At 43.5% G+C, this 23,830-nt stretch overlaps 1 protein-coding gene across 14 annotated transcripts in view; it reads left to right on the forward strand.

The window, feature by feature from the left end:
• The window catches only part of ZMAT4 (zinc finger matrin-type 4), a 480,660-nt gene that overhangs the window by 91,590 nt on the left and 365,240 nt on the right, over nt 1-23,830 (forward strand). For all 14 annotated transcript variants that reach the window (XM_045005488.1, XM_045005480.1, XM_045005486.1 and 11 more), the window contains one exon: nt 11,924-12,080. In XM_045005488.1, the coding sequence (XP_044861423.1) occupies nt 11,924-12,080 (157 nt within the window). The remainder of the gene's footprint in view (nt 1-11,923; nt 12,081-23,830) is intronic.

Genomic DNA, 23,830 nt, shown 5'->3' on the forward strand with positions numbered 1-23,830 from the left:
ACTGCACAACGCCATCAAAAGATGAGCCTGGAAACTTAAATTCATAACTTTGCTAGACGCTAAAAATCATGGCCTTAATAAGGACACTGGAATTATGGTTTATTACAACAATCTATAACCACTAAGCCCCCTTTTTTTTGTCCTGTGACTGCAGAGGTGTTAATGGACCACTTTTGGTCCTTCAGAATATGTGTTAACTACTTGTGCTAAACTATCTTTTTCACCTCAGCTGTGACGCTTTTATACTTTCTCCAGGCCTGAAGCTCTGTGTGGCTCAAAAGCTTCTCTTTCACCAACAGAAGTTAGTCCGATAAAAGATATTACCTCACCCACCTTGTGTCTCTAATATGCTGAGACCAACACGGCTACAACAACACTGCAAACAAATTAAAGCATAGGGCAAACACACATGCACACAGATCCAGGTTCATAAACACCTCAGTATATAAGGTTGTCAGACAAGAACTCAGGTGGTGGTTCTTTATGTATTGCAGCCACTGATGATCAATGAATTCTGAGCATTTTTCACTGTGCACTTGACTTTCAAGTAATTCCTCTTTGAAGACATGTAAAATATCTTGAATCCCATTTCACAGAAGTGTGAGTTGCACTCAGAATAGAAAATATCAGAGGGGTAGCCGACAAAGTGGGTATTCACCCACGAAAGCTCGTGCTCCAAAACGTCTGTTAGTCTATAAGGTGCCACAGGACTCAGAATAGAAAATATACTTCTGTGGGATTTCCCCCAGGGGCTACAACTGATTTAGATTAATTAAGGAAAAAATCAGCAAAGGAATGAAAATTAGGCTACGTCTACACGAGCACTTTTGTCGGCAAAAAACTTTTGTCCATCGGGGTGTGAAAAAAACACCCTCCTCCCCCGACTGACATCAGTTTCACTGACAAAAGCGCTGGTGTGGACAGCGCTATGTTGGAGGGAGATGCTCTGATATAGCTACCACCACTCCCTGGGGGTGACAGGAGAGCTCTCTCCCATTGGCACAAAGCGGCTGCACTGGAGACCTTACAACAGCAGAGCTGCAGTGGTATAGCTGTGCTGCAGTAAGGTCTGTAGTGTAGACTCACAGTCCTTTTTCCAATGGCTCTTTGTGATGAAAAGGAACATGATAGATGGACTAGGTGTGAGCTGCATGAACACTTTGCTGTTCCCTGCTGCTGTCGTTCCTCTGACCTAATCCACAAGTGTTTGGATGGACGGTGAACATTTCTAGTGTTGAAAATTGACCTGTTTTTTTGCCTTTGTAGCGGGTTGTGACAAAATGCACATGCTGCTGTCTTACTGACTGTAGATGAAAACATAGTCATTTACAGTAGGTTTCCAACATCCCAAGTTTCCCTACAGCACAAACTTAAATATTCTAGCAAAATCACCAGCACTGCATGGCAAACATATTGCAAGGAGGAATTAATCATCTGAATTTAATCAGTGCATAATGCCAGTAGGTCTGGATAGAACAGAACTGCATGGCTCTTGAAAATGGCTGATTTATATTTTGGTAACGCTTTGCTTGACAAGAGGTGAGCTAGAAGCTAGGCTAGCAAGATGTGTTGTGTGGAGGGGCATGCTGGGTGGGACAGAAATGGATCCCTATTTAGGTTAATTAATAAACCCTGCACACTCTCATGCCTTTAACAATACTATTAATGGGTCATTGTGGTGTACTGGCAGAAGTAAATATTTCTGCCAGGCAAGAGAACTACACCCAGTGGTAACATCACAACTTAAAAATAACTCTGTTATTGAACGCTTCAATCAGACTGTTTCTTCTGTTAATGCTGTTCCAGTACTGTGCACCTTGGAGCAGCACAAGATCATCTAGATTGGAGATGGAAAAATCTTATTTGGCTACAGTTGCTGTAAAGTATCCTCCTGCAGGATTGTCCCCGATAGTATTAAATATCAGAAACAATTGGACTCCGCCACTTTCTTTGGAAGACTAATCTGCAGCCCCCATCGAAATGTTTCCAGATATTAAGCCTGCATTTTTCTTTTCCTTAATTTCACCCTCCATTAAAAGTATTTAATGCAGTGGCTTGATGCAGTTAACAAATGCGGGCTTTGTATTCCTTAGACAGTATATAAGGAAGAGATTTTCAAAGTCACAAAAGGGAATTAGGCACGCAACTCCCACTGATTTTCAGTTGGCTTCTAACTGCCCCTTGTGCCTTTGAAAAACTCTCCTCTCTCCTCACTTCTCACCCTCCCAAGAGTAGCGACACTTGCAGCCACAAATGGCTTTTTTCTGTGTTTAAAGGAGCAATCTCAGTAAAAATAACCCCTATGCAGATGATCAGCACAAGGCTAATACACCAGTTAGATGTCATTCAACCCAGAGAGTGAAGTGGAACTAGAATGGTCTTGCTCTGGCCCTTTGCACCAGTGTGAATGTCACACTAGACGTTTAAAAATTGGGGATAATAATAAACACTTCCATGTAGTTCTATCATGAGTACGCTCCACAGCATAAAGGAAGCAGAGAGTTTAGTTGTGGGGATCGGCTGTCCCTTGTTTTGGCATACAAGAGTGGTGGTGCATCCAAATAAAATGCTATTGTTGGGCTTTTCTTTGGCAATGTTAGAGTGGGATTGAAAGTAGGGCAGGCAGTGGGACCTTGGTCAATACCTTGACGGTGCTGCTATATTAGGAGTTCTGTAATAAAAGAAGATAAGGACAGAGGTTGAAACCTTCCTCCTTTTTAATGAACCCATCCAACACACTCCACAGGACAGAAATTGCTAAAATCCATACTGTTTCACTGCAGCTCATAAGTGAGACTCTTGTCAATGATGAGTATGTACCATCCGCTGTAGGAACAGTAGGGTAAAAAAAGTGAACAATGCTGTCTCCAGATGGCTCATTGCTAGAGGGATTTTTACTGTGGGTTGGGGGCCAAACCTGACCAGCTTGCAGAGTGAATGAGCCTAGATAATAAATGCACACACACTGCTAATCTGAGAAAACACACACATTTGGAAAACAGCATATTCAAGGGGGCAATTGGTCAAGTTGCCTCCGGGAGCAGGCTAAAGCTGTAAGTCTTTCGAGTTCTAATCAGAGAGTCTTCATTTGAAATAAATGAAAAGATTGCATTATAGTCCATGCAGATCACAGGCAAGCAATGTTCTTTTCTTTAGGAACACTAATAAGTGGCTTTAGTATATTTCATGCCTCGTTCAGATCTTTTATTGTCAAGCAGCCTTATTTATCTGTCTCTCTCCCGCTCCACGTGTTTGAACTGTTCTTGTCTTGGATCCCAACATTTCAGTGATCTAGATAGCAGCCATTAGTTTTTGTCAAAGTATCTGTTCATATTCAGTGTCTGTATAATCACAGGGAATGAAAATGCCACTTAATGCAAGAGAGAGACCTAAGCCCATGAGGTGTCTGGAGAACTTGGCACACATCCCCTAACATATTACTGCATTGGCAGCATTGCCTAATGATTCATGGGGTGAAAGAATACACGTTTGCATATGGTTTGATTCTGGGCACCCTGTTTTGTTATGACTTCACTGTGAACAGCTGTGCATGCATACTCGCAGGAACACAGGGTAGCTGGAAGAGACGTGTGGTTTAAACAATGGCTTTCTACTGATTTCAGGTGGGATAAACAAAAGTAAGAGGCAGAGTCCCTGGCTGTTGGAAAGTTCTTGCTCCAAATAGGGCCAGAAAAGAGTTCTGATCCTATTTAGGCACTTCAATAAGCAGCCAACCCAGCATGCTAAGCTCTTCTGAAAATCTGTCCAACCGGGTACAGCTCTAAATGCACTCATCACGTTTCCTTGTGGTGCTGACTCAAATATCCGTTATGACTAATACTTACGACAAATGCAGCCCTTTCGCCCTGTTTGTAAATTGTTGACAATGAGCCCAGTAGCTATGAAAGTGTTTGTTGTTTAGCCTTTGGGTTTTTTGGGAACTTTTTTCTCCACTCATTCACCAGTACTGATGGACAATTATTCCCTACCCTCAACTCACATGATATTGGCTCTGCTCCCTAGTGTTAAACCTACCATCTCCTTTAAATACACCGAAGAGAAATTGTGTGTGTGTGAAATATCAATTGAGAGACTGAAAAATCAGAGTAGGTGAGTACTGAAAAGTGATGCAGCAATAATGCCAGTAGGGACACGCTCTCTGTGAGGGCTTCAGGTGCAGCCTGCTAAGAACCATAGGACCAAAAAATAATAATTAAAAAAAAGTGTTCAGAGATATCCTGGTGATCAGTGCCTGAATAAGAAACAAGGTGGATAGAGATGGATGTTTGGGAACTGTTAAATGCTTAATTCTCACAGTTTATAAGCAGAAGATTCTCCGGCACAGATGTCTAGCAAAATTATGAATTTAAGTTTCCAGGTTCGTCTTTTATAATGGTAAACATTCAGAGCGCACTAAAGCCTATATGGCAGTTGAGGAATGCTAGTATTCCTCAACTGCCATGCAATCTGACTGGCCCTCAGCACTAGCTGGTGCCCCACATGGCCAGATGTGTGAAACTGGTGACTGGAGGGATCACCACATGGAAAGTAAAGGGACTGGCTTAACCTGGGAAAGAAATGTAAAGAAATGGAAAAGCTGGACATCACAATAATGGGACTAAGTGAGATGTTCTGGAGAGGTCAAGATGACTTTGTCATAAGCATTACGAGTGGCAAAGAATACAGAGTTATTAGTGCAGGTGGATGGCAAAGTAGGAAAGGAATGGTAATTATAGTAGGTAGGATGTAGCTGGAAGGATCGAATAAGTAAATCTATCTGAACAGTAATGATAATTGTGATAAAAGCACATCCAAAAGATATTATTGAACTGCAGATTCTGATGACGACCAACAGTTCTGTGAAAACATTGAAGAAGCAATGGAAATGAGTGATGGGAAAAAAAAGACAGAGTGGTAATTCTTATGGGAGACTGGAACACAAAAGTAGGAAGAGGTAGGATATCTGTGACAGTTGGCACATTAGACCTTAGTGGAACAAATGATAGAGGAGAAAGATTTATGGAATTTTGTGAGAAAGATGACCTCATTATCTGCAATACTCATGTTGAAGAGAACCTATTGCAATCAACCATAGTTATAGAAATGGTGTTAGGAAGGTTAAGGTTATGCCAAGTGCAAATTGTGGATCAGATTACAGGTTGGTATTGATGAGACTGATATCAAACTGAAAAAATTTATGGAAAGCCAAACACTATCTAGGTTGGAACCTTGAAGCTCTGGGGAATCAGGAGATACAAAGTCATTACCAAGAAGAAGTGTTGCATATCATTCGTGAAAACAAAGACCCAGTGACTTGAGTACATTTGCAAGATGCTATCAGAGAAGCTACAGATAAATGTATGGGAAGAAGTTACTAGGTAAAAAAACCTTCTGGATACCAGATGAAATTATTGTTCTGATGGACAAAAGAAGGACAGTAAAAGCACAAAGATCAATAACAGAAAGAAAGGAATATTGAAGACTAAATAGAATGATAACGAATAAATGCAGATTAGCAAAGTCCGAATGTTTGAATGAGAAATGTAAAGACATTGAACAATTGGATAAAGAGAAGGAACAAGTGAGGTATCAAAAGGAAAGAAACTTTAATTACAGAAAAAAGGTGATGGATATGACACTTAAGGACAAAAATGGGCAATATTTGATGGATCCTAAAGACAAGAATGAGAGATAGGGAGAATATATCAAAGAACTATGTAGTGGTAGGCCTGAAAAATCTCAATTTAGAGATCAGTCAAGTAAACCTGCCTATAATGGATGAAGAAATCAAGGCAGCAGTGACTTCTGAATGGAAAAGTGCTAGATTGTGCTTGAATACTGGCTGAATTGTTAAAAAGCATAGAGGATGAAGGCTGAAAGCCCTGTCAGAGGTAATGAAGAATATGTTTAAGACAGGAGAATTGCCAGGAGATTTTACAACCCCACTCTATCCAAATCCCCCCCAAAAAGAACACTTCTGCAGTCTTTACAATTCATAATCAGCCTGGTATCACATGACTTTCCTATATTTTTGCAAGTTGTTCAAGACTGAATACCCGGAAAGATTGATAAGAAAATAAGCGAAAAACAATATAGCTTCAAACATAGAAAAGGCAGGATAAATATCATTATGAACTTGAAGCTCATATTAGAAAGATCAGTTGAAATGAGGAAAACAATATATTTGTGTTCATTGACTTCCAAAAAGCATTTGCCAGAATTCACAATTCCAAATTGCTTCATATATTAAGATCTGTAAGGACTGATGGATACAAACTCCAAATAATAAAACAATTATTCTGGAATCAGAAGGTGATTATAATGGGAGATGAAAATGAAAATCTAATAGAGATCAAGAGAGGAGTGAGATAAGGTTGTATAATGTCACTAATTCAACATTTATAGTGAGTGATTAATCGAAAAAACAGAAGACAGTATTAAGATGAATGGAAAATAGGTGAATAACTTTCACTATGCAGATGACACTGTTGTCGTCTGATTCAGAAGATGGTCTGATGAAGTTAGTGGAGATTATATATCTTCTAGTGTTGAATGTGGACAAGACAAAACTATGGTGGTATGCAAGGATCTTGGGAAAACATGCAAAATTCCAATGAACAACATAGCTGTACAGCAAGTGAAAAATTATTGCTACTTAAGAAGCATCATTACAGAAGATGGAAGATTGGGTGCTGAAATCAGAACCAGAACAGGGAGAGTGAAAGAGACATTTTGGAAGTATAAATATCTGATTAGAAGTGACACAAAACTGAAGACTAAATTCTGACTCTTAAATTTACATTTGATCTATGTTAAATTATGGCTGTGAAACATGGACATTCAAACAAAGAAACTACAATCTTTCAAAGTACAGTGTTATAGAAGAATTCTGAAAGTATCACGGCAAGACCGTGTAATCAGCACAAAAGTATTGGAGATGACTGGAACTCAGCAAACACAAATCAGCCCTTGAGGAGCAAGCCTCCCTGTTACACTGCCCCCACCAAAAACATCCTTAGTCACCCCAGGGCAAGTTCTAGCTGAGGGAGTACTATTTTTTCTCCCTTTCCCCAGAGCTGGCCATCTCCATGCACCTTGAGAAGGAGAGGAAGCTACCCACGCTGTCCTTGTTTGCCCAATGCTCATCGTCTGGGTGCCCACCTCCCGGCAAGCATCATCTGGGTTCCCACTTCATGTCCTTTTAGAACCTTTATTTCTTCCATCGCCCCTTTCCAGTCTGCTTTTCTGATGGCCTCTCTGGCTTTCCATTCCTCAGGCTGCTGTCCAAGAGAAACTGCTCTCTCTCTCCTGAGCTCCCTTCCTCTCTGTCGCCCGGAACTGAAGCCTATCCCTCTCATCCACCAGCATATCAGTTTGCCACTCCAAGCCCCGCTTCCCATGGCTGGCTCATCCCTTTCTTGTAGGGCCGGCTGCTTGCTGTCCTTCAGAGCAGCTGTTTGCCTCTGGTACTTTTCCTCTCCAATCAGCTTTGTGTTCATTGACTTGTCAGATGTAGGGGGTGCTGCCATAATGGCGGCATCGATGTTTGTGCTCCTCCCTTCATGCAGGGTTTCCCAAGTCCTGGTCTCCTATTTCCTTTCCAGCACAGTGTCCTTTTTTGACATCCCTAGCTTGGTCTGCTCCCCAGCCCTAAGAGTGACTGTGTGCGTCACCACACTGCTTATTCCTCTCACCTCAGGCACTCGGGGATGAGAAACCTCGGAGAGCATAAAAGGAGCAACCCCCCTGCAACAGGAACGAAAGCAATTTTTTTCAATGTTTGCTTTGGACATGGCATAGTCCCCCATTAGGCTATTATGCTGTAGGGATGCTTCCATAACCAAGGCAAGGGGAACTGGCTGCAGCGGTAATGGGCACATTGCTGGGGCAGGTGGAAACGCTTGGGGGATGAGGGATATAAGGAAAGAGGAGTGCTGAATGCAGCGAATTGACAGAGATCTCCACAAGGTTAGATTGTCTCTCGGTCCTGCAGGAATTTCAGCAGTTTGTATTTACAATGCGTTTTTATAATCTCACAAATCTTCTTGATGTGGCTTCCTAATTATTCATGAAATACAAATTAGGCCTTCTGGATGCACTTGTCCTACAGAACTTTACTGGCTCAGAGCAGTAGGGGCCCAGCACATGTGTGCATTTCACTGTGATGTGTGTGTGTTGGGGGTATTTATTTATTTTAAGGAGCACACTGAAAAAAAATCACATTACTGGGAGAAATTATCACTTATATTCTAAAAGGTGGCCAGAAGCACATTTTTGTTTTAATGGGCTCAATTCAGCAAAAATTAAATTTGCATGGCTGCTGGCCATGGAAACACAGCTTGCATCTGTAGGTTGAGAGAGACAGAGTGAGCTGAATCAGAACTGATTATAGATCATTAGCAGTAACTTATGGAGCATTCACCCTTGTGGAGCAGTATTGGCACTCATATTGTTTGTAGGTGAGCCCATTGGCGGGAGATGCAGTTATACACATTTTTTCCAGCTGTGGCATTCCATCCAATAGGCAGCATGGCTTCTGTACATTGTGTGACACTGGCCAGTTACACCAGTATAGAGCATTACTTCAGAGATGATCTCTACGCCAGATAATCAGCAGCCAGGATCTACCGCACTTCCAACGTGCTCATATTTCACGCAGCCCGGGGTCCTGTGCAGCTCTTAGGATCTGAGGGCTGCAGTAGTCCTCTGGATACGTAGCAGAATAACTCTCTGTCCATTAGAAAATATATCACCCAACATGATGGAGTCTTCTGCTTGTCTGAAACACCCATTTACCTGAAATGTTATAGTGTACCCCAGAATCTGTTTTTCCTCAATTTCTGGGACACCCAAGTTCATGAAAATACAGAGATTACCAACTCTGGAAAAAATAATGGAAATGCTATGCATGTATGGGGACCTCCTATGTAAGAGCAAGTGACTTATAGTCTGGGTGTCAGAATCACATGGTCGTTGCCACAGCACTCACAAGGCATCATCCTTGCACCAATATGTTTCATTCCGTAGACGCCCCGCCCCCAACCCCTCCAGGCAGAGCAGGTGATCGCAGTTTGAGAACCCACTGTATTAGAAGAAGAGTCTCTGGCAGCATCAGTTTCCTAGGCATGTTTTTCACTACCACATGCAAAAAGCCCATCTCTTTGTGGATATCTTTTTTTCATATCCGAGTAGTCACCAGGCAGAGTTCAAAAGTTCATCTTCCACAAGGGAAGAAGCAGAAAGTAGCAGATTTTTCCTGGCTGGTGGTTCGGTCTGCTGGGCAAGTTTTGTTGCAGTTATTCCAGTCTTTAGTAGGTGCCATTAGGTTGCTCTTGCCTTCAGGTTTATCTTGTTAGCAGTTGGTAGTAGATAATTGCTGCAAGATAGGTGTTTTGTTCTACAGTACGTGTCAACAGATGAAATGCTGGGGATGGTCCGACACTCTTTGCAGGAATTTTCTCTGCAAATGCCAACCAGAATGAGAGCTCAATATTCCCAGACATGATTAATAGTGGACTATAAATGTTTCTTCATCATACCACATTATTATTTAATATTTTTCAAGCACACCACAAGCCAGGAGAACCACTGTCCCTCATAATAGGATCCTTCCTCTCCAGTCTTAGACTTTTGAGAAGTGAAATACCTATCAATGTTGGCATTTAAAGTATCATCATTGAGCATCCGAATTAGCCCCCATTTAGATGAATGGGGCAATTTGTGACTCAGAGCTGTTTTTTCTGGCTCTCTGCAAACTTGAGCAGGCATCACTCCATTGGTCCCACTCTGATCACATTAGTGTGGGTTTCTTTGCAGCCACAAGACTAGAGAGTTCTTAAAAAAGAAAAAAAACCCGCTGAGATGCTGTAGGACAAATGAGAAGCCTGTCTGTGAACCCCTGACTAGGCCCTGGCACCTCCCTAAGGCACCTGTTAGAATATAAGTGCTGTATGGGTCTGCTGGGCTTGTTACCCATGGCTCATGTACTGAATAAAGGTCTCCGGGAAGAGTCAGGGGAGTTAGTGATGTGTTGTGCTGGCCAATGGTGCAGTCAGTTAGATTCAGTCAGGATCTAAAGAGGGTGGGAATGATTCTTTGCACTGGGGCGCACTGGGATTTTTGGAAGGGAAATGGCCAAGGAGGTGTTGTGTTGTTGTTGTTTCTGAATGACCAATAAGCCAAACCCCAGGAAAGGAATGTGTCTGGCCACTAACTCAGGCTCTTCATGGTATGTTGAGAATGGGGGTGGGGGGACTCACATAGCCAGATCCTAGTTCCTGAATTTCCCCATCTGTTTGATAACTAGGAGTTTGCCTTTAGTGCACCTGGAAAGAGCATAGAAATTGTTCTGGAGCATCTCAGATATTATTCCCAGCATTGGGTTAGTTAAGGAAACTGGCCTAGGTCTAGCCTGTCCAATAGGGGCCCTACAGAAGGCTTCACCTTTAGTCCAGCCTGAATTATCAATTTGCTAATCTCTGATTGATAACGGAGACCCTGTCTGATCTCTGGTACTGTACAGACTGTAATGAGAGTAATCAGGGGTTGCTTTGCTGGCAGTGCCAGACCCACTGCTGTAGAAGTGGCTGGCCATCCATCTGATTGTTCAGTACTCATTTTATTTTTAAAGCCATCTTTTCCCCATCCGCTCTCTGGCCTGTGCCTGAAATGCCTGGCACTCTGCACCGCAGCATTAAAACAGAAGAGATTTAAAATTACAATGAACCTTTCAGTGATTTTCAAACAGATGATCTGAGGGGCTTTGTGCATTGCTGGGGAGGCTGGGCAGAAACCAAGCCTAGCCACTGGCGGGAGAGAGTCCTCATAAAAACAGACCAAACAAGGAACCATCAGCAAAAGGAGCCTGGGGAGATAGCACTCAGCCTTCCTGCAGGTGTTCTTCTCCTGTCTGCAGAAGACCTCTCCTTGGACACCCATGCAAGGAGAAAGGCAAGGGCACTAAATGTAACCCCTTTAGTGCCCCTGCACCCAGCCACAAGCTCTAGCACACCAAAGAAAGGGGGTCAATAATCTAAACATTTAGGTCGTGATTTCCAGAGATGCCTGCGGGCGTGAAGTGCCCAAATCCCATTGGAATGTGGTGGCATGGCTCTGGTGAAACCCCCCAACCTGGTTGGTTTTTGGGCCCCCATCCTCTAAAGAGGGGCCTGTCCTATTCTAGCTGCTCCTTGGCATATTTTAAAAAATGTTCTAAAAGAGACTATCCCTTTGACCAATAAGAAACATCTGTTATAACAACCCAGGTGTCTGATTTCCCAATCCCCCATAGCCAGTGAAAGCAAATACGGGGCGAGCAACGAAGGGAACCTCTTGAGGGGTCATATGAAAGCATGCGGGGGAATGAGCCCTGATAACTGGCAGGGAGCGAGTTCCACCCCATGAGGCTTACCACAGCAAAGGAGCAACAGGGAGATCCCCAAAAGCAACTGGCATCAGAGCACATACCTGTTCATAATCATCTCCTTTCTTTGAGGCCACAGTTGGATAGGGCTGAGGTGATGAACAGATTCCATCCATGTCCTTTTTGAGCCACCATTTGAGCCTGCTAAGGGGTTGCCTGAATGGTTTTATATACCATGTAATACCACGGTCTCCTTAGACATCCAAGGCCTCATGCCTACTGGGACTCGTAATAAAGCAGAGTATGTGCTGTCATCCATTCCAGGGACACTCGGGGGCAGGGAGCATCAGCAGTGGAGAGTAATTCATTAAACAGAATTAATGCTTGGGCCGCAAACAGGGGGTGCGTTTCAGATAGCGAAGGGAGGGAAAAGCCCCTTTGGATTTCTGGGGTGGTTGTGGCTTTGCAGTGACATCACAGAACTGGATTTCACTCTTCCCTTTCTCTGCGAAGGTCTGTCCGGTTTTACTTGACATCTCTCTTTCTTTTGTCTCCATCCAGGGCAGTGATGCCGATGCAGTGGACAAAAACAAATGCTGCACGCTATGTAACATGTCCTTCACCTCGGCAGTGGTGGCCGAATCACATTACCAAGGCAAAATCCATGCCAAAAGGTTAAAACTGTTGCTAGGTGAACAGCCAGCACTAAAGGCCACAGGTAGGTCCAAAGACAATGAATATGAGGAGACATTAAAAAGCAGAATCTTCTGTCCATTCAGATTTATGACTATTCACTGCACCAAAGCAGGATTGGGGGGCACTGCAGCTCTAATGACTCTGCCGATTCAGAAAGTAAAGGGATAGCTAACTAATAAAGATCAGCAGAAGCAGCTATTCATTTTTCTTGCTGTCATCATAACCTTTTAAAAAAACCTGCTGATGCCATTATTGCCTGTGTGGTTCACACAGATTAGTAGTTTATCAGGCAGCATTGGCTGTTATCTCTGCTTCCATGTTTCTGAAAATCATCTGTACATTGGAAGACAATGTCTCCTCCAGGCATGTATAACCAATGTCAAGACTCACTTTGATTATCAGAAATTACTTGACAACTTAGCTAATATGTTTAATAACCCCTTATAGTTACTACACAGGGCAGACTATAATCTGCTCTCACTGTAGAGGAAAATCTAGACTTTAAAACATTTTGGATCATTGGCCTCTTGATTTTTGCCTACATGACGTTCATGCCATTCTCTGCAGTGATTCCAATAACGCAGGCCCATTAACTTTTACATTTAAAAAAGACAAATGTTGGAATCAGATAATTTAGCCATCTTGTTGTTTGCCTAGCCATAAAATCCTTTCAACTTCTAACATTCTGTGAACCTGAACTTCCACTGCAGTTCAATCTGGACAGAGGATACTAGATACTAAACGGGCATTAAAATTGGGCTGTAATCCTACAGATATGTGCAATGTATTTCACTGTTACTATTGGCAATTAGTAACAGTGGCAATTCCTTTAGAAAGGAATTTAAATTTAGCTGTGCATTTTATATCCCCGTCTAATGAGTCGAGTGTAAATCATAGGTATAATTAAATAAGGTTTTTCTTGCTTTACAGACTGTAGATGGTAAAGTATAAAATATCACTTGTCTTTTATCCTCTTCCTTGTTGTGCTTAAGAATTGTCACTCCCTTTACCTGGGGGAATAGCAGGGAATCACTTTAAACCATGGCTTACTCATCGTTTTAGTTAAAGAATATCTTCCTATAGGGAATCATCAGTTAAATTACAGAAATATAATAGAAACAGTGGGCATTTGGTGACCAACTGGTGCAGCTTTCTGTCAGAAGACACTATGGGTAAAAATTTCAAAAGCACCTAAGTGGCTCCAGAGACTAAGTCCAATTCATTTTCAATAGGACTTAGGCTCCTAAGTAATTTAAGTGCTTTTGAAAATGTTGCCCTAAGTGGTTTGGGACCTGTAGTGGGGTGGCTGCCCAATTCCTGCAGAACAGGGGTTAAAAGCAGCCAAGCTAGGCTGATTGGGGAAACAGCCACAGGTGTGGCTGTCTTAATCAGGCCACAGTTGACCTGGATAAAAGGGTTGTGGGGCCAGGAGACAAGGGAGTCTCACTCTAGCCCTGGAGTGGGAAGGGCTAGCTGCCTGGGAGCAAGGAACCTAAGGCGGAGCAGTGCTGGGGAAGGGCAAAGGCCTTGTTGAAGGCCTATGAAGATACTGGGGCTGCAGAGGGGCAGCCTGGTGATAGGCAAAGGCAGTAGGTCCTACCCCCTTGCCGATGATGAGTGGCCATTACAAACTGCAATCTGCCCCAGGGAAAGGGGGCTGGATGACAACTGTCAGTAGCCACTGAGGCAAGGTGGGTTTAGAGGGTTGGGGGTTCCCCTGGGAGGGGAGACCCAGAGCGGGGATTCTGCAGAGGCACATGGGGCCCTGAGGCAAGCGAGACATCGGCCAGCAGAGGGCGCTCCAAGTGCTGGATGAGCGAATTCCCAAGAAGACCAGCAGGAGGTGCTGCGCCGGTGAGTCATCGCTTCACTACAGGACCCAAATATGGGAACTCAGACTGGGCATGGAAGTTATTTTTCTGCCCAACCTTTGGGTGCCGCGGTGCCCACGGCTTCTAACCTCTTACCAATGCTAAGAGAACCAATATGAGATGGCATCATGACCCAATTTAAAGTTGCTTTCTTGCATGGAAGGCCAGTATCAGGCCTTTGTCCTCAGGACATGTATCGCAGGTGGACTCAGATTAAGGGAAACATTAAGAAAGGCCCCTGTGGAAAGAATACCTTTGTTTATATGTTTTAGACTGCGAGAATTTCTTTTTAAAGACCAAACTCCTTCGTAAGGAAAATGTTTGAACTTTCCAAGCTTCCCCAAGTTTGTTCTCCAGGATGTAGGCCTGAAGGGCTTGCTCCAAAGCCCGGTGAGTTCAATGAGCTTTGGATCAAGCCTCAAATGCTTGAGTGTATATCTGTTCTCTGAGCCATGTGGAGTGCTTCACATGAAGGTCAACTGTTCAAATCCATAAGCTGTTTTCTGGCCAATGTGAAATTAGTTATTTATTATTTGTATTCCAGTAGCACCTAGGAGTCCTTGTCATGGACCAGGTCCCCGTTGTGCTAGGCGCTGTACAAACACAGAACAAAAAGACGGCCCTTGCCCCAAAGAATGTCCAACTGATGCATAAGATAAGAAACAACAGCTGGAGACAGATGAGGAGAACAAGGAAACAACGTGACAATATTGGTCATCATGATAGGCTATGGTCTCAGCTCACCAACTGCTTAATCATGATGTCTCTTCCATTCCTAATGAACCATATGTTTGTATAAAAACCTGAAACCCCCACACCCATAAATTAATTGGCCCTAACTAGTCAAGGACTGAATGGACATGGAGACTGACGTTACCTCTCCAGGCTGACGTTGCCTTGCCAGAATGGGGTAAGAGGTTGTGTCGTGGAAACTTGCAGTGATATTGTCCATGCTGCACCTCTCCTATGTAAAGAGAAAATATTACCCACAGCACTGTCTCAAGCAGTACTGTAAAGAGCCCTGATTTCACATTGTGTTTTCATTTAATTTTGTTAATCTGAATCAAGTGAGCTGAGTCTGTACTACATCTGCACCCCTTGCTGCATATCTCTATGTGTAATGAGCTCTTCAGTTGTAGTAATCACTCGGAAAGAATAACTCAAGTATTCATCAAGTCTTCTAGATACTTGATCTGATGAATCTAAGCAATAGGAATATATTAATCAGCAGTGGCCATCCTTCTCCAGGAGTTCTCAAGCACGCCCCTTTAAATACAGCTTTTATGTGGGCTCCTTGCAGAACCAGTTTCTTTTGAGATTTCTCTGCTAGAATGGAGACCAGCTCCTTTGTGCTCCACATAACAGAGGATCTGTCTCATACTCCAGATTGCTGCTTCAAAGATTCTGCTTTCGAGAGTCCTAGGAGTCATGTACAGACAGCTGTGAGTGTAGCAGTTGCTGTGTGTGAAGTAGCATCTCAAGGCCTATTTGACGCGGATTACTCACATTGCATTAACAAATGTGATTTCAGTGCAGGCTTATACAAAAATCTGCTGGTAACTGTGTGCTCTATGGGGTTGGTGGCCCCAAGTTCTAGGGCACAAATACATAACTGAGATTTGTCCCTGGAGTTTTCCTAGAACATCTCCAGGAAGAGCCCCCCAGAGACTTTTTTCTCTATTTTTATGGAAGACATAAATGGGTTACAGGAAGACTTAACCTACGCGCATTTCAACCTTCCTATTGAAACTGCTACCTCTGACTCTGGTGGTGGAACTACTGGCTCCAGAAACCTGTATTCTGCTCCTTTCTCTAGACAGTAGGTCCCTTTTATTCAGTGATACTTTGGAGTGTCCTCCAAGGCTGAGGTCCGCTCCAGTGGCTTTTTCCATCTATTCTGTCTCAGGATGAATTTTAGTTGAAGTGTTTTGTGAGAGAAAAAAATAAAGTGCAAAATAACATTTAATATTAGGATTATTTTAATCCACTCAGAAGTAAATCATTGGCTTGTAACAATTCAAGCAGCGATCATTCTTTAAACAAAAGAGCTCAGGCTGCAGATTGAATCAGAGCATATGCCCATTAGACCAGTGGTTTTCAGCCAGGGGTCTATGCAGCGGGTATGCAGAGGCCTTCCAGGGGTACTCAACTCATCTAGATGAGGGTTTCTCAGCCTATGGGTTTCAGCCCCCAGGTGGGTCATGGGCCAGGTTTAGGGGGAATTGCAAGTGCAGGGCTGTCATTGGGGGTGGCAAGCAGGGCAATCGCCTGGGGCCCCATACCACAGGAGACCCCGCAAAGCTAAGTTACATGCTTCAGCCCTGCTGCCTGGGGCTTGGGCTTCAGACAAGGCTCACAAGTGAAAAACAGGCTGAGGTATCACACTGAAATGTAAGTACGATATTTATATTCAAATCGATGTATTTGATCATTATATGGTAAAAATGAGAAAGAAAGCAAGTTTTCAGTAATAGCATGCTCTGACACTTTTGTATTTTTATGTCTGATTTGTAAGCAAGTCGTTTTTAAGTGAGATGAAACTTGAAATCAGACTCCTGACAGTGGAACAGTAGCCTGGAAAGGTTGAGAGCCACTGCATTAGACTCACCACCAAAGAGAGAAGATGAGAATGAATGAAACCCAAGTCCCCCACCCCCACAACTGCACATATCTGCACAACCCAGTCATTGATTCGTGGGGGGAAACATCAAATACAAACCCTTTCAAAGTATAATGTTGTTAAGAAGAGATATAAAAGGTACAATTTTAGAGGTGTTGAGCACTTGCAGGCCCCGTTGACTTCAGCTGGCGTTGTAGGGGCCCAGCCTTCCCGATCTCAAATTGGCGAGCAGAGCCAGTGCTCTTGCAAGTGTAAAACACCAAGTATTCTCCTTTGGTCACCCATCTAACTATTATTCAGGCCCAAATCTGCTTAGCCTTAAAAATTCATGAACATTAGCACTCTTCAGATCAGTACGAGTACTTGTTTGTATGCTTCAGTTGCTTCTCCTTCACTTTCATCCTACTGTGACTCAGACTTTCATCGCGGGATGAATATAAACATGGAAAATCAAAAAAGTGTGCTGAACAGAACTCTCTCAAGTTTAAAAATTGCAAGTTCTTTAGAGGGCATATAAGCAGAGGGGTTAAAAGAGACTGCCACGTTAAACTTCGCCCATGAGATTGATGAAATCTTTTTGTCTGCAAAGTTAGGAACTAAAGGGATGGCAATGCACAGTGCAGGATGTACACATGAAAACATTTGCAGTCACCTGGAGCACACCATAATATCTGCTGCTATAGGGATTGTCTCTTCTAAAAGCAGTATGTTCAAATGTACTATAGAAACAAAATACCAAGGGAGATGGTGGATTCTCCAACTCTTGATGTCTTCAAATCACAACTGGATGCCTGTCTGGTAGATATGCTGTAGTCAAACAAAGGATAATGGGTTCGGTACTGGAGTACCTGCATAAAATTCTTTGTCTGTGTTATACAGGAGGTTAGATTAGATGATCACAATGCCTTAACATTTATGAATCTATTCATAATGTTCTAATTCTTTGTTTTAACATGCAGATGTATTGTGTGCACTTGTTCATGCTGGAGTCAGGCGTACTGTGAGACTGAACTTTTAGCATGAAAGTCATTTTTAATTTATAGGACAAAAGAAATTAGAATTCAAAAACTCCACAAACAGGTAAACTGTTCATAGTCCCCTCATTAAGAAATGATCCAAAAACTTCCCAAAAAATTTTCATTTGAGCTGAAATTAAGCAATCTTACTTTTTGTCCTACTGATAGGGCCATTGTATGTAAATATCTATAATGAGAATTTAATTAGCACTGTTGATATGCTTGAGAGACTAAAGAATTTATAAACTATATCTGGCTATTCATAAGTCACTTCAGACATGGAGTCACCTCTGGATTGAAGGTAGCAGCTGTTTAAATCATTTAGTAACAACAGCAAAGTTTAGAGGCAAAAATGAAGAATAATGTGTGCAACTGAAACTTCAGGGAAATTTACAGAGATATAATTCTAGAGCTGGTTGAAAACAGCAGAAATTCATCAGTAAAAATAGAATTGAAAAAGTGTGTACTGTTTCACCAAAATCTGAATTTTTTCTACCAGCTCTGCTATCAAAGTTCTGTTCCTCATCACCCAATGTGAACATGGGCTGGAACACCAAAGGTAATACCCCTGCTCTTGCAAAAATTATCTTGGGAGCTTTAATGATCAGAAGCTCTGGTTGACGATTTTTCTGAAGGAGAGCTCCCCCAGAAGCATACCTGAATTTTTGGGTCTGTACTGACTCAGAGGGAAAAGTGCCATCTACTATATTCTAACACCCACTTCTAGTCTTTGTTTTTGTCCCTCTCCCAACTCCCATGGACTCCTCCCATCCAAGTACTTGCCCATCTTGAGCCTGTGAATCTGACATACCTATGAGTCTGAGTACTTTCCCCTGTAAATGAGGTACTGTTAGTGCCCAGCTGGGTACCCTTTGCTGGATAACACCGCTGAGAGGGGTTTAGTCCTTTTGCATGGATTTTCATGCTAGATCCAGACTTGTTGTTTGAGCTCTTTATTGAATTAGTAAAGATCTTCTGAATCAGTGTGAAGTTACATAAACCCTCAACTTTGACCTATATAGGTCAAGCACACTTACATGCAGCACTTACATGTATAATATTCTTTTCCATAGCAGCTTTATCAGCAAAGAAGGATTATCCTGGTACTCCTATCTGGTAATCTAGATGCTTTTCTTGATAGCTTTAAATAACAATTACTCATTACACAGCAGTCTTCCTCTCTGACCAGGGGAATAAAGCAGATACATTTCAATGTATTCTGCATCTCTGCACAAACTCATATTGTATCCTGGATTTGAGAGCTAACTGCTACTTGATATTCTGGTTTTCCTGTGTACTCAGTATCACAGAAAATTTGGGTTGGTTTTCAATTTCTTTCAGAAATATTATACTTCTGATTTTTATCATCTCAGAGTTAACAAAATGCTGATCTTTTATCCTTTCCCAATTGGAGCAGTTAGAAGGTTGGTGATTTGACAATAAGCTTTTTCATTGCTGGAAAAAGTGAAGTCTTATCACTGTGGTGAAATATTTCGGATCCTTTCCCATTCCTTTTGCTGTGTGATACTGGCGCCCTCAGAGGCTTCATGTCACCAACACTACTGATGAATTTCTCTAGTCATCTCTAGCATCTTCTGTCAACTTGCATTCAGTCATCAGTGCAAATTATAAAACAGAGAATTGTGGGTAAAATAATAGCTGCTACCCTCATCTATCTAAGTGCTGGGACCTGCCATTTCAGGAAGGTGGAAAATGGTACATCAGCACCAGGAGAGTAGGACAGTTGATGATGAATCATCATTTGAGGAAGTGCCATGTCTCCGGAGCAGTGGTTCCACAGCTGATAGTTAATGTGCAGTATAAGACCTAGTCATACTGGGTAAGAAATGATACTACACAGCAAAATGTCAAAGGTACGCATATTTTTAGAGATGCAATAATCTGCACACCACTCCCATCAGGAAACACCATGAACAGCATTCCTTTGGCATTTCACTCCATTGGTGCCTGATTCAGGTTTTCAGTCTCAGATCTGTTGAAAGTGACGGAATAAAATAATTCTCAGAATTTGGTTGGGACTGTAAATCCACTCTACAGTCAGGTCAGGGATGTGAAAATCCACAACCCTGGGCGACGTAGTTATAACCGACCTAACCCCGCACTCAGAAAGTCCTATGTTGATGGGAGAGCTCCCGTTGACATAGCTACTGCCTCTCGGGGAGGTGGATTGACTATGCTAATGGGAGAAGCTCTTCCGTCATCATGGTACAGCAGCGCTGTAGTGCAGGGGTGGGCAAACTTTTTGGACTGAGGGCCGCATCGGGTTTCGTAAATTGTATGGAGGGCCGGTTAGGGAGGGGGTTGTGGCCCAGCCCCCACCTCTTATCTGCCCCCCTCCAGGACTTGTGCCTCATCCAAACCCCCCCCCCCCGTTCGCTGATGGCTCCCCCAGGATCCCTGCCCCATCCCCGCTCCCTGTCCCCTGACTGCCCTCGGACCCTCGCCACCCCATCCAAGCACTCTTCTCATTCCTGATGGCCCCCCCAGAACCCCTGCCCCATCCAACCACCCCTTCTTGCTGTCCCCTGACTGCCCCAGGAACCCCTGCCCCTGACTGCCCCCTGCCGCCCCATCCAACCCCCCCTCCTTCCTGACTGCCCCCCGGGGACCTCTGCCCCCATTCAACCCCCTGTTCCTCCCCGACCCCTATCCACACCCCTGACCACCACCCCGAACTCCCCTGCCCTCTATCCAACCCCCCGCCACTCCCTGCCCCTTTATTGCGCTGCCTTGAGCACCGGTGGCTGGTGGCGTTACAGCCGTGCCGCCCAGCTGGAGCTGGGCCATGCTGCCGCCGCCACCACCACCACACAGCACAGAACACCGGGTCAGGCCGAGCTCTGCAGCTGCGCTGCCCCAGGAGCTCATAGCCCCACCGCCCAGAGCATTGCGGCAGAGCGAGCTGAGGCTGTGGGGGAGGGAGGACAGCAGGGGAGGGGCTGGGGGCTAGCCTCCCAGGCCAGGAGCTCGGGGGCTGGGCAGGATGGTCCCGCAGGCCAGATGTGGCCCACGGGCCGTAGTTTTCCCACCCCTGCTGTAGTGATTAGTGAAGACAAGCTCTTAGTGTCAACCTTATCTGTGGAATTTCTTCTTTTCTGAGGGAAACTATATTTCCACAATTCCCTTTTGTAATGGTGCAGCTGAGTGGTTAATTTCTTAGTATTGTTATCCTGAGCTCCTCTTGGATAGGGTGAGGAGTTCGGTGCTTTTGTAAGTAGTCCTATGATTAGCAAGCATTGTACACAAGAAATGAGTCAAACAGTTGTCCATCACCAGTGTGCTGAAGTGTTTAACTGTAAATGTTGCTTCACGTCCCTCCTATACCAAAAAAGAATTCAAGACAGACTGTTATAAGTGACGTAACATCTTGCACCAGTAGAACCAGAGTCAAAGGAAGGGAGAACAGTTGTTTTAAAAGTCTGAAGTTTTTTCTAGGGTTAATTATTTTCATGTTGCTGCTGAGGGAATGACATTTTGTCCTGTTTCTGGCTAGAAGGTACTATATGTCAAACATCTAAATTACCATTTGGAGTGAAGTCAACTTTCATTTATTTCTGTTCAGGAAGATCCTGAGTTCCAGTAGATACGGGATATGTTTCATTAATTGTTGGTTAAATATGGCAATAGTTCAGGCCTAGCTGTAGTTGTAAACGAGGTCTAAGGGCTGCAACTGTACAAAAATAGATTTTTGCATTACAAATGCATCACTTAGAAGAGGACTAATGCTTCACCACTGTGTACCTGGTGAAATCATGAACACCTATGCAAAGTGAGCACAGACTAGTGTAAAACACTACCGCTAGTGAGAAAGAGGAGTTGTGGTTTGGTAGCTCAGTACGCTCCCTTCACACAGATACAAGGTGCTATTAAAAGTGCAGTGTAGAGGGAAATCCCTTGGGCTTCACATCTTTTCCTTCCACATCTGAAGCAGCCAATGGCTCTTGGAATGAGTAGAACATTCCACACTGGACTCTTACTAGGATGGAGATTATTGGCTTTGGTAGCACAGAATACCTGTTGGCTTGAAGGAGTGTGATTGCTGCTTTATCTCTAACTACTAAGATCACTTAATGCGGTGTTTCCCAAACTTGGGACACCGCTTGTGTAGGGAAAGCCCCCAGCGGGCCGGTCCGGTTTGTGTACCTGCCATGTCCGCAGGTCCGAGGGACGTACTGGCTGCCACTTCCTGCAGCCCCCATTGGCCTGGAGCGGCGAACCGCAGCCAGTGGGAGCCGCGATTGGCTGGACCTGCGGACACGGCAGGTACACAAACCGGCCTGGCCTGCCAGGGGCTTTCCCTACACAAGTGGCATCTCAAGTTTGGGAAACACTGACTTAATGGAAAAGACAAAGGCCTAATTTTGAGTCCCACTAATGACCTCTTCCCATTAGTTATGTTTTGACTGGCATGCGCTGCGAATCAGTGAAAGAAGAGTTGATGTGAGACAGGCTCTTACATGCAATCTGGAGTTCACTCTCCCATTTAGCTAACACAGCAGCAAAGGGAATAGTATGCTACAGTCATAATTCTTTAGTGTGTAGCAGACATAAATCCTGAGGACACCACCAGCTATGTGAACTTATGCCACCCCAGTCTCCCTCAGGGCAGCAGCTAACATCTAAACCAGGGCAAACCTGGCCAAAGGAGCCAACATATTTAACTTTATAGCTGGGGCCTAGGCAAGCAGCATGTCCAATATACCACATAACTATAACTCCTGGACCTTGACATGTAATAACTATTTATTTATAAAGTGCCAGATGCCCAAACGCTTCTACAGTTATTGTGAATAATCCCAGCGGTCAAAAATAAAGATAAGAATAGAAAGATTTTGTCTTATAAGACTCTAGAGGATAATTCTTGTGGCTGAAGCAATTGCAGGTTTTATTCTTGTATTCCCCTTAAAAAAAAGTCAGCCACTAACAACTCTCATGATACAGTGCGTGTGTGGGAATAGAGGAGGGAAGGCATGAAACACATCTCCAAAGTTTGGCTGAACTGGAATAATCACCCAGACAAGGCAATTTACAGCCACACAGCCGTGGAATCTTTGAGACGTGCACACACCATCTACTACACTGGAGAGCATCGAATATCAAAATGGTGTAAAACTGAATGGGCTTCTGCTTTTGGGTTAGCCTTGTGTGTCATCTAGTCCATTCTCCATGATTGGGACATAATACGAATAATCAGGGTTTTAGTAGAATATATAGTGTGTGAGTACACTAAGCAGACAGAGCCATGTGTGCAGGAAGGACTTTTTACCTGAACTTTGCACAATGCAGTAAGGAGGAGTTCCAGTGAATGAGGAGCAGCAGATGCTCCAAATTGCACTTGCTTCCCAGCAGGCAGGGCCAGCATGTACTTAGTACTTACTCAAGACTAGACATGGAAGTAATTCTTCTGCTCTACTCTGCGCTGATTAGGCCTCAACTGGAGTATTGTGTCCAGTTCTGGGCTCCACATTTCAGGATGATGTGGACAAATTGGAAAAAGTCCAGAGAAGAGCAACAAAAACGATTAAAGGTCTAGAAAACATGACCTAGGAGGAAATATTGAAAAAAATTGTGTTTGTTTAGTCTGGAGAAGAGAAGACTGAGAGGGGACATAACAGTTTTCAAGTACATAAAAGGTTGTTATAAGGAGGAGGGAGAAAAATTGTTGTTCTTAATCTCTGAGGATAGGACAAGAAGCAATGGGCTTAAATTGCAGCAGAGGCGGTTTAGGTTGGACTTTAGGAAAAACTTCCTAACTGTCAGGGTGGTTAAGCACTGGAATAAATTGTCTAGAAAGGTGGTGGAATCTCCATCATTGGGGATTTTTAAGAGCAGTTTAGACAAACACCTGTCAGGGATGGTCTTTATAGTACTTAGTCCTGCCTTGAGTGCTGGGGACTCTCAAGGTCCCTTCCAGTTCTATGATTCTATGTTCAAAGCACTGGACAGTTGTTGACACTGATTATTAAGAGTAGGGGAGGATTGTGAGCTGGTAAACTATTAGTATTGGCAATAATACACAAGGAAAGCTACACTTGATTTAATTACAATTCCACACAAAAATACTGCATTAAAAGAACCGTACGCATATTAGGCAATCCATTTCCTGATTTTTTAATTGCTTCACTTTGCAGCCTTAACTCTGCCCTCTTGTGTATATGCATTACAATGCAGTCTTGAATTACATGATCACATATTGTTTTCCTGCCATTTATCTGGATTGTGTTCAGTGCCTATACGGGTTTAT

This window comes from Mauremys mutica, chromosome 2 (assembly GCF_020497125.1).
Source record: "Mauremys mutica isolate MM-2020 ecotype Southern chromosome 2, ASM2049712v1, whole genome shotgun sequence".
Classification (NCBI taxonomy): Eukaryota; Metazoa; Chordata; order Testudines; family Geoemydidae; genus Mauremys; species Mauremys mutica.